We start from the raw sequence: 12,095 nt of genomic DNA on the forward strand, positions 1-12,095 counted from the left end.
TACAAACTGGATAAGGATGCATGCGCAGTGTTATCTGGATGGATGGTAAACAGTTTGGATCAAGTATCACTACGATACTCACGATGCACAGGGGTGTACATTTTCTAACGTCTGCCCGGCAGTCACAGGATTTAGTTACATGATGACCAAGGATACTCAGCATGTTTGGATGGTTTAAGAATTCAGCATGATATAAGCCGGTGTCTTGTCAAAACAGGTATGAACAAATACAACCTCCCTCCCAAATTAATGTGCCTCATTGTTGCCCCTGATCAAAAGAGGTGAAGCGGGTTTTGGAAAGGACGTCAGATGTAGCAAAAACTGTTTATTAGAGTTAAAGAGGGATACAGGTACACACCCCAAGCAGTGATTCCTGAGTCACTTCCCATTCTCAGGGATGGGAAAAACTCCAAAATATTATTTGTCCCTAGACTTACATAAGTTTTAAAATCCTTTCCTAGGAAAAAGGAAAACTTAGATGGTGTTCAGAGGAAATCACTCAACAGCAAAAAACAACAACCACATGTGTGTAAGCATGCATGTGTGTTGTCTGAGAAGGATGGGGCTTGTAGTCCAATGCACCTGGAAAACACCAAGGTGGAGAAAGCTGGTTTATTGTATGAAAGCAAAAGAGGAAATTCTGACTCATCATGCTGGCATGATGTTCATATCAAGGGAGGTGAAAACATCCAACAGGCTGCAAAAAAGAGGCATTCTGCAACCTCTTCTGGCAAGGAAAACACAACAGAGACATCCTCCCATTTCTCACTTCCAGTATTCTGGCAAACATTCTCAGAATGATGGCGACAACAGCAGTAGTGACAACAACAAAGAAATCTGCTACCCACAGAGCTTGTAATAAAAGCATTTGGTATTTACATTCTAGCTGTCTTAACCTTCACAGTGGTATTAAAGTGCAGGATTTGTTCTCTTCATGATAGACGCACATCTTAGTAAGCTGAGGTCAACAGAATCGAGACGGCAGAAGAGGGGAGAAACCTGTTTGCTAAACCAGGGAAGAGAGAAAAGCAACTTTGGGAGAAGGAGGGCACCCTTGCCTTGCATTCTGATCCAAGACATGTTTTGAGAGAGCCTGCCTTCTAGCCTGCCACCTGTGTGCTTGCTGCAAGACTCAGCATCCAAACCAGTGGGAAAAATTGGAAGGCTACTAACCCCTTAAATTTATTTGCTTTTCAAGGTCTGATGTTTGGGGAGATGACCAACTACAGAAGTTGAGGCACATAAAGCAAATGTAAATCGTTCAAACAGGGTGGGCAATGCTGTCAGGGACCAATTCCCTCCCCAGACTCCATGAATCACGCATCTTCTGCAGCACCCAGAAATACCTTGCTTTTTCATCCGTATTCTAGCCAAAACGATGACACCACATTCACTTCTAGTCTTGTGCTAGTTACATATAGTACAATATTTGAAGGAAAATCACCCCCATGTTTAAAAAATAATAGTTGTGGGATCTCCCAAGTCTTGGGGAGAATGGCGTGGGGCTTCAGGGCCACAAAAGAGGGATCTGGGGGCCGTATCTGACCCATGGGCCACATCCCCCCCGCTCCTACATTAGAAGGATTGATGGGTGGTGGCAGGGGACAATGGGCAAAGAAAGCTTAAAAGCAGACCTGAAAAATGGGGGGACCTCCAAGTTCATGACTGCTGTAGCATTCAACTTGTGCCACATGTTTCCTGTTGTATGTCTTCTACACTACATCTAGGAACACAACCAGCAGCTTCTAGGGCCTGAAGCTAAACAGCACATGGGGTCTTCCCTAATGATTATGGACAGAAAGCACAAACAGGGCACTCCGAGCCCTTTCTAAATGCTATTTTTTTAAAGACTGAAATGAGAACATACGGGAGGCTTCTTTTAGTCATATGAGGTTCGTTTCTCCTCAAAGTTCTCAACATGTATCCACATTACTTGCTGCCCTGTCTGCATTCATCCTTGTGCATCAAACTGCTATAGCCCAATAGGCCACAATGGGGAATTTGAGGCCCTGTAGATATTGTAGGACTCAAGCTCCTTTCATCCTTAGCCTTGGCTATGCTGCTGGGGGCTGATAGGAGACGGAGTCTGACAACACCGGCAAAACCACAGGTCTCCCTACTATGAAATTGTAAGATTGTGTGGCTCCATTTGTAGAAGCTTCTATGATTTGCAGCAGTATGCAGGGATTCGGACTGTTGTAACTGCAGAAAAATCACAGAGCATTCATGTTATAAAGTACTGTTTGTTTGTTTTTAAAAAATAATTATCGGGAAGTTTTAAAGCTTTTCTTACACAATGAACATTTCCCTTCATTCATGAGTGATGCAGGTGTCCTTTCTAAAGTTAAGCGTCCATTCTAAACAAATAAGGCAATTCTCAGGCTCTCCTGAAATCATCATGAAGAGGGGTCCTCATATCTACTTTAAAGACTTCAATTTTAGGCGATAAGCTCTGTAAGGGGGGTTCATTTGGGGAGGGGAACCATATACTATGACAAAGAAGGGCTACCAATGAAAATGGCAGGCTTGCAGCAACACCTCCTATGCTGTAACATGCGGTAAATGTAGCCATCAACCCAATGTTCTCTTGTGTCCATCTCACTGGCCTTGGTCTGCAAACACAAGCTACTGCTGATAGAACAGAAAAACTCACAGCATTGATGTCAATATGTAGGGTAGGCTTTATAGCAAGCTATAGGGTGGGAGATCTTAATATCTGGCTGCCATTTAGCTGGCAGCCCCAAGTTTACATACAGTTCCACCCTTTGGTTTGTATGTTTGAAAACCCAACAAATCAACTGCTCCATAAACAGTTCCTGGTCTCTTATGGCACAGTTCCACAAAGCTTTGTCCCTGAATTTTTCTCAGAGCAGGAATGGGACAGTCACAAGTTACAACATCAGAAATGAGCCAGAAGACTCCATGGAGCACACCACAAATTGTATAACACAAGAACTGCTCACCTCGGCACAAGAATTCAAGGACTTCGGACTAGAGTCCAGCAGAGAGCCCTCAGTTAAAAACAAAATAGTACATGGTTTGTGAACTAGCTTTTTGAACTTCTTACGCAACTTTACTAATTAAAGAAACTTTACTAATTAAAAAAACCCAACAACCCCCAAACCCTAAAGATTTCCCTAATGTCTGAATAAGCTACATTCCAGAAGTCTTGTCTGCAAATAAAATATGTTCAGCCCAGCTTGTGAACTGCACCTTTGAGTCCAATAAATGGCTTACTCTTTCCAGACAAGGTGCTAGAGACTGCATTGAGGGGAAAATGGTAACACAGAGAAGAAACTGTTTTCTTTGGAACACTCCACAGGAAAAGCCTCCTCTGTAGAAGAACTGAGGACGACCCATGTCACTTCAGTTTCTCAGGTCACTTTACTGCGAACAAGATATTCTGGGACAGAAAACTCAACACATTACACAAAGGACTAACTAAAACAGAGGAAGAGGGTTAGAATCCTTTCCCTTGGCAACTAGTCTTCTACATGCAAGGAGCAATATGGGGGGTGGGTGGGTACAATGCTCTCATACGAAATGATATATTTGTACCTCTTCATCTGCTGTTTTCACAGATCGAGCACCAAGCATTCTTTGCTTCAAACAAACTACCAAGGGGCCTAGTTTCTGGTATAGTCTTTCTACCTTTCCGGCTGAGCGTTTTGCAAACTCCTCAGTGATCACTTTCTTGTACAAATTCTACAGCAAACAGAGTGCTAGGAGGAAGAAACAACAATGTCACCAATCTGAAATACAATAGGGAATGTTAAAGAAAAACAAAGAGAAAGAAAAGGAGGCAAAAGATGTCAGAACACATCACACAAACTATCATTAAGAGCCAAGATACATAAAACAGACACCAGTAGCATTAGAATTCTTCCAGAAATATAATGTAATGTTTTGTGGGGAGAAACAGGGAGGTCGGCTACAAAAAAAACCCTGAAACAGCAAAGAGAAAAGAGAAATACCACTTTGGCAACAGAATGGGTTGGGGGAAGAAAGAAAAAATTAAAGAAAAGAAAATAAGCTCAAACCCGCAATGTACTCTATGTACTCTACATTAAAATAAAATACTAGGAGGAATCCAAAGTGTCGGAGTCGAAGGGCTAGGGTGAAACGGAAGAAAGAGGGATGACAGTGGCAATAAGAAAAGGGGGAAAGCTGGATAGGAAAGAAGAGTGAATAAGCAGCATTGGGGAAAAAATACATGGGGAATAAACAGAGACAAAGTTGGGGTAAGATACAGTACAAGTTAACACTGATTGCACAAAATACCCTTTCAGTCTCTGGAAAGGACCGGCATCTCTACCCGGAACATTTATATGCAAAATATATACACAAATCTAGATCAGCTATGTATATATGTACACATAAGTAGTACTGTACACAGATACTGAGGAAGGGAAGAAGAACTCTGTCCAAAATTCAGTGCCTGGTTCAAAGTGTGACCACCGTGCAAATCTGCCGTTCCGAGTCCAGATGAGAGTCAGCAAAAACAGTTGCGGAAAAGCTGCTTTGGGCCAGTCCCAGCTGTCTCTGGTCCTAGTGGAAAAGGGATTTTCTCTCTGCCATCACCATGTGGATGAATCTAAGTCTGAACATTAGTGGATGCTCTGCAATGCAGAATGTACAGTTTTTGACAGCAAACTGTACCACAGCCCCTCCACCCAATCTTCTGGATGTTCGACATGATAGTTGGTTCTTTACTTCTCCTCCAAAGACTCTGTGACACCAGCTAGTCTACAGGGGGCTGTTCATTAATACAAGGTCAGCTTAAAGGTATTGAAAGCTGGGGAAACTGCAATAAAGCTCAAACATGGCACTGTCATTCTGTCACATAAAAAAGACCGATGACTCTTCCTCTGCAGAGCAGCACAGTTCTGGGGCGGTAGTGGTTTGAAACAGAATCAATAAGGTCTATAAAAAAGGAGGTCTTCCCCTAAAATAAAGGAGCATGTGGCAGTTCCGAACCTGCGTCTTTGGGATTTTCATAAAGCTCGCTTGCCTCTTAGTTTAGAGGACCAAACATTCTCATTCCCCATCCAACCCCCCACCCCTACCCCAAAAACCTGGGCACTTAGTTGGTCTCTGGCAACATGCCTTGGAGCAGTAGTGCAGAGGTATGAAAGTCACAGAAGTTCAACAACAAACCAACTCCCCATGAGTTACGTAGAGAAGCAACAGCTCCCTTTTAGGTCAAATAAAGCTGTCAACTGTCTCCAAGGCAGAGGTCTGGTCTCCTTCTCTAATGCTCAGCGTCCATCGCATCTAAGTATTTTGCTTCGATGATTCTGGGCAGCAAGTTATACCTGAGGAACAAGAGGGACACCGTTAGTTTCAGGTCTACATAAGCACTCTACTTCTTCCCCTTTTTTGAAGGTTGGACTAGGACTTCAGGAGATGAGGGTTTGAATCCCTGTTCAACAATGGAAACCTTACTGGGTGATCCTGGGCAAATGTGTCCAAGAAAACCTTGAGATACAGCAGCCATAAAATGGAGGTGAGTTGAAGGCACATACCAGTAGTGACTGGAAAGGAGGAAGACAATGATCATTGAACTCAATAATTCAGTTAGACTGAATTCAATACAGTTGCCCCTCCATATTTGCAGCTTTGACTTTTGTGGATTTCATTATTTGCAGATTTAATTGATATTTTCTCTCTAAGAAATCTCTGCTGGAAGTTGACCATGGAGTCACACTGGGCGACTTAGAGGTTCTTGGCAAAAGCACTTCTCTACGAATTTTTAGGTCCTCCAGCATGATTCTATGGACAAGTTCCAACTAATGTTGACCAAAGAGTTGCACTGGAAGATCAAGATTCCTAGGGAGGTATCTTCTCAGGTAAAAAATAAACAAACAAAAACAGTGGTTTTCCCACTTTCATGAGAGTCCTGTGACTCTAAACCCAATGAATGTGGAGGGACCACTGTAATTCATTTCAATCATTATTCCACTCTGATAATTATTCAACTTGTTCAAAAGGGGCCAGGTCCTACCCAGCACCATGGTTTTGCCACACTTCTGCAGGTCCAAAGCTGAGCATCTGTGAAGCAGGTCATACCTGATGGGGATCATTCCGATCATGATGAGGGGGAAAATCATCTTCATGTAGGGAAGGGGAGACATCCCAAAGCCACAAAGAATGAGGAGCTGGAGGACCTGCAGGCCTGTGAAGTAGTGGATCTTTCGCTGGGGCACCCGGCGGATGTAGTGGGTTGGAGGATACGCTGTCTGGAAAGGACAAACTTGTCAGCATCCAGTGTGTGACAGTAAATGGTAGCAGCTGAGGGCAGAGTTCCCACCCTCAGTGACTCTCTTGTGGCCATCAATTACTACATGCAGGGGAGTTATAACACAGAGCCACTCTGCAAAGTTGTCCTGATTTGATTGCATTTTAGCTTGGCTTTCTACAAAGAATTCTGTGAACTGCAATTTAGTGAGGATGCCACACCACCACCCCCATCCTAGGATTTTGCAGTAGTTGCAGCTGTAGAGAGTGGTCCTTATTTGGCACTTGTCAAGCCGCAAAGTTCTGATTGTGACTGATTATACAGAATATATTAAAAAGTTAATTAAAGACCGGATTCTATCAATGTTTGCTGGGAGCTACAGAACTTGAAAACAAAGCTCCTTTCAACTCAGACCAACATCTAAGGAGACTGAAATGTGTTTGTTGCCATCTCCTTCCTCCTACTTATTTATTTTCTGGCATAAGAAAGTCTTTTAATCAAGGCCACATGAGAGTTAAAGCTAAAGAGAATGAACGCCCCGCTGGGGATGACTGCCATGTAATTCACTTGGGGAGACAGAGTGGGAAGAGAGGTGGAAACCCCAAAAATAGATATAACGGCCTGCAGGGACATTGGGAAATGCAGACAAGAAGCCTGTTCCTGTGATTATCTCCTCTTGAGTTGGATGAAGAACCTTTTAGAAGAACAGGGAATGTGGGATGGGCAGCATGGCCAAAACAGTCTCCCCAAATGATAGCTAAGGTTACACCTTCTAGACTTGTCCAACAGCGCAGCAGAAACAACGCAGTTGTGTGGTATCTCAAAGACTAATGAGTTTTATTTGGCATAAACCTTCAGGGATTCCAGCTCATTTGAGCCTATGCCAGACCAGTCCACCTGGAAAAGCTCATGTCATCAAATACAGTTTGAGATCCCATAGTTCTGCAAGAGAAACTACACTTACATTTTTCTACAATACCCTCTGTAACACTCCCCACAGACAGCCATTCAGGGGCTCGTGGAGAGCAGGGGGAGTCAGAGTAGTCATAGAACCATAGAGTTGGAAGAGACCATTAGGGCCATCCAATCCAACCATATTTTGCCATGAGGGATACACAATCAAAGCATCCCCGGCAGATGGCCATCTAGCCACTGTTCAAAAACCTCCAAAGAGGTACGCTTCACCACATTCCAAGGCAGCGTGTGCCACTGTCAAGCAGCTCTTACCATCAGAAAGTTCTTCCTAATGTTTAGTTGGAACCTCTTTTCCTGTTCTGTGTTCTACTTTCTGGAGAAGCAGAAAACATGTTTGCTCCTTCCTTTACGGTCTATAATCATAAAGTCTATGACGCTATACCCAGATGCAGACTCATATCATCTGCTGGGAGGTGCGGGAGTTCTCCAGAGGTCTTGGCAGATGAAGTAATCATTCTGCACTTTGCTCTGTCTCCAAAGCCAGGTGCTTCTCTGATCCCTGCCCCTCTCCACCAGCTACTGAATAGCCCATGGGGGGAGTAGATATTGTAGCAAAATGGGGAGTCCTAGTTATGGGGGGAATGGAGCTTTGGCCACAGCAGAGGGAGGAAAAGAATACCAGCCCCCACAATGACCAAGACACACACAGACATATGCTGGAATTAGGCTTGCATATGTCACTAACAGGATGGCAGTTGTAATGTATCACAGGCCTCTGACTTTTCAGAATGAAGCAGCCATTTGAGGGCTTCTCCCTTGCTTGATCTTGTGAGCCACACCAATCTGAGAACTGACCAAAGGAGAGCTCATGGATCCATACCACACACACACACACACTTATTTATAGAGCGTTGTAACTTTTGCACAATACTTTACATAGTAAGGGTCAAATAAAATAAGAAAAAAAGAATATATAATGAAGTCTTCAAGACTGTATTTCATCTAAGCATTTGGTAAGGTGAAGTGGACTGAAATTCATCAAAGCTCACATTAAAGCAAATCAGTTAGTCTTAAAGGTTCTCCTAGATTCCTTCCCATTCTTCCTTTTATACTTCAACCAGCTAACATTGCTATCAATGTGAAATCTATTGAGAAAGGACTCAGTTCAAAATCTTCCAGAGCAAAGAGGGAGTGTATCATTTCACACAACAGTGGCAGCGGCTCCTTTCTTGGGCAGTTCAAGGGCGGCACCAAAGTCCCTTCGGATGCCAGGAGGTGAAAGTTGTTTTTCTTTTTCCTTTATAGTGGCTGGCTGGGATTTCTTTGCCAGAAACCTTTCAGTGGCACTTTGCCTGCCCTGTTTTGCTGTGGGAGTCCATTCAAGTTGAGGAAGAGGGCATGAGCGGATGGGGGGGGGGGGGGGTGATGGAGGGGGAAGTATCATAAAAAGCAACCAGAGACTATTTAACAGCTTTGTTTTCTTCAAACTGCGGTAATCAACTTATTATTATGAGTTTCCTCAGGAAACAGAGGCTGCAGAGCTGCTCAGTCCCTCGCGTCTCATCCTGGCTCTCCCTTCGGTGAGCGCACTTACCTGCTCTTTCAGCAGAAGGGCCACTCTTTCGAAAAGCTGGTTCCCATCGATGGAGGTCAAGGCGATGTACAGGAAGAGCCCATAGAGGACCGGCTTTGGGATCAGCTGCAGTGGGAAGGGCAGGAGCAGCAGCGAAAGGCCCACCAAGAAGTTGGCCACCAGAGTCGTCAGCCGGGTCTCCTTCACACTCACAATCCTGTGTAGGGGGGGAAATCACAGATAGCTGGCTGTTTTTTGCTCTCAGTGGTATGGGGAGTAAAGGCTTTTGCATCCACATACTCCATCCCCAGTCCTGTTTAATGATGATGATGATGATATTTATTTGGATTGAGACAGGGCACAACAACAAATCAACCATGAACAATATCAGTTAAAACACATTAATTAAAGCATGCAACAGTTCAAGTGGACAAATGAGACAAACACTTTTTAAAGCAATCCACATTTAGAATTCACCATCTTTAGGATAAAATCTTGCCCTTTCCAATAGGCTCAAGCAAAAGCCTGTGTTCTTCCTCCTTAATAACTTTTGCCATCTTGACCACATTGAGGTTGCTTGGCCACATGTGTTCCACTTTTCATCTGTGAAATGTTGAAGGGATATGCACCCATCATTTGATGGCCTAGGTGTCAAGAGAAGCCTTACATGGGCCATGCTCTGGATTGAGCAACACACATCACACAGAACTCCCTATTGCCTATCCAAGGCTCCGGGGCAATACTTTTTGGGGAAAGCCAGTTGACACATTCATGTCTTCAAGTGATGAGAAGTGACCTAAGTGTATATATAAAGTACGTCCTGTTCATGGTCATATGTTTGAACAGAGTTTAAAGACTACTGCAAGAGCAAAGGCCAGTATTTTCCCCAGGAGCCCACAAGCGGCTTAACCGTTGCCAAAAGTGAAAAATGAAAGGCAAAATAAACAAAACCAGAAGTGGCCAGGTTTATGCTTAAAACCTTAAAACAGTGCATGTTAAACCTTCTTAAAAGGTTAATTGGTGAAAATTCAGTTTTGGAGGGCAGCAAAAGGGTGACTTGTGGAGTCTGGGAGGAGGGCTGGATGTCACATGTTTTACGTCATGATTGTGCACTAATGAACTGGAATTCTGCACAAGTGAATGTGCAAACTAATGTGAAATCTATTATTACAATGTACTGTGCACATTGGCAGGTGCAATGCACAACAGTAACAAAAACACAAACCTTCATCTGAATATGGATGTTAGACCGTGGCCAAAAATATACAACCACAAATGTAAGGGAAAATACTTGTGCAAATGTCACTAACAGGATACCAGTCCATATTGAGCAACACAGTGGTCCAGGCATTCGATGAAACCTTATGCATAATGTTTAGCATCTTGAGAATATAAACTTTGTTTACTTGTTTAAAAAGTAACTTTCCAGCCCTTACAATGACAGCTGTCGACTTGAAAATATGCCCTGGAGAAATTCACAGTCTACATGGAGCTAAACCAGATTTACAGCATTCAGAAGGGAGTCTCTCATGTGTTGAACAGCTTATTGCTCCCTTGACTAGCAAGCAACGGAATTTGTTTAAATTGCATAATTTATACAGGTTACAGATCCTGCTTTTCTTGGTTCAAAATTAATGTGTTTCCTTGAGTAATGAGCACAACCAAGCTCTGAGCTCTGAGTCTCTTCCCTGCCTTCAGAGCTGGAAAACCAATTTAGTCTTTGCAGCCTGCTAAACAAAAGCTCTTCAAGCAGCCCAAATTCTCTTTTCCCCACCTTGTAATCCTTTCCCAGCAACGACAACAGGATTTCAGAGTGCAGTGATTTCTGTAGTATTTTATGCCTCCAAACAAAGAAGAAAAGAAACTGGGGAAGAGCTCAGCAGAATCGAAACCCACGACTATTCTTCTGAAATGTGGTTGCCCTACTTCTGGCATGTAGAAAGCTGCCTTCTACTCCATCAGACCATTGGTCTGTCTAACTCAGTGTTGTCACTTCTGAATAACAGCCACCGGTCTTTGTTTTATTTATATCCTAGCTTCCTTTCAAAGTGGATCACAACATGGGGCTCTATCACACGACACAATTTATAGGACTATGTTTGTTGTGGTTGTGTGCCTCCAAGTAGTTTCTGACATGCTGACCTACTATGATACCACTTTAACTTCCTTGGCTGAGTCCTATGGAATCCTGGGGTTCTCTTATTGTTGTTCTAGATCAATGGGATATAGTGGACCACTGTCCTGAACAAGAAGACTCCCTTTAGCCATTCTGACCAGTAGTCACTGGTCACTCTGTCCTTCATAAAGCTGGCCAATCTGGAGGAGAAAGCCCTTTAAAGTGCATCTAACATGGAAACAAAGCAGATCTAATTTAAAACTGTGCCCTCTGGTGCCCAAAGTATTTTTTAAAAGGAATCTGTTCACAACAGCAAGAGATCTTGAGATGCACTTCAATTCCTTCTCAGTTGTCTCTGTATGTGTGCCTTCAGGTCACTTGTTCACTTATGGTGACCCCATGAATTTCCTAGGGTTTTCTTAGGCAATTTTCAAGAAATCATCAGAGGTGGTTTTGCCAGTTCCTTCCTCTGAAATATACCTAAAGCACCTGATTTTCTTTGGCTGCCTCCCATCCCAATTACTAACCATGCATAACCATGCTTCGCTTCTAAGATAAGAGGCTATGAGGGCATTTATAAAGCTCAGGGGTTGTGTGGCTGAAAGAGATTAAAACGAAGGAGAGGCGTACACAAAGTGTACTTTCAACAGACAACTAGGGAGGGATTCATAACATCTCCTGCCCCTAGGGTTGCCAATTTAGGATCCTCCCTGACCCTGAAGTTTCCAGGGCAAATCCCTGAAAACTAGGGATGTCCTTTCCACCAATGTTTTCCTAGAATTTCTAATATTTGAGCTGATCTTAGGGTTAGGGAGAGGATGCAGATGGCAGAATTTAAGGTTTCTACGAACTGTCAAAAAGGTTACTTGCTGCAGAGGAGAAAAATCTGCGCAAATCCCTCCTCCTCTGCCTGCACAACATAACTGTCGTTGTGATTCTGATATTAAGGAGGCAACTGAGATACTTTTATAATGAGAAAACACAGAAGCTGCCAGCTCAAGTATGGCTCATAGCTCAGTGAGGCTTAGACAAACTTAGGGAAGGCACTCTTGGGAGGTGTAGCACTGGCAAGGGGATTTTCAAGGATGAAAACCAGGAGGATGCTTGTCACAGAAAAACAAAGTGAGGGGAAAAATTAAAGTTGAGAAGCTGGGATGGGGAAGCAGCAACAGTGTTATCATTACCTACAGTCTGGAAACTTTTGCTAACACGTGGCAATAACTTGCTTTTTGCCCTGGCTGCGTCTCATCTGG

At 43.4% G+C, this 12,095-nt stretch overlaps 1 protein-coding gene across 3 annotated transcripts in view; it reads right to left on the bottom strand.

Moving 5' to 3' along the window:
• Positions 1 to 5,022: 5,022 nt before the first annotated feature.
• The window catches only part of LOC149313270 (solute carrier family 4 member 11-like), a 173,952-nt gene continuing 166,879 nt past the window's right edge, over positions 5,023 to 12,095 (bottom strand). For all 3 annotated transcript variants that reach the window (XM_089526392.1, XM_089526391.1, XM_089526390.1), the window contains exons 18-20: positions 8,748 to 8,943; positions 6,070 to 6,239; positions 5,023 to 5,315 (exon numbers count right to left, since the gene is read on the bottom strand). In XM_089526392.1, coding sequence (XP_089382518.1) covers positions 5,252 to 5,315; positions 6,070 to 6,239; positions 8,748 to 8,943 — 430 coding nt within the window. In that variant the 3' untranslated portion in view covers positions 5,023 to 5,251. The remainder of the gene's footprint in view (positions 5,316 to 6,069; positions 6,240 to 8,747; positions 8,944 to 12,095) is intronic.

Source organism: Sceloporus occidentalis, unplaced genomic scaffold, assembly GCF_023333645.1.
Source record: "Sceloporus occidentalis isolate IW3139 unplaced genomic scaffold, rSceOcc1.0.p SCAF_5, whole genome shotgun sequence".
In the NCBI taxonomy this organism is placed as follows: Eukaryota; Metazoa; Chordata; class Lepidosauria; order Squamata; family Phrynosomatidae; genus Sceloporus; species Sceloporus occidentalis.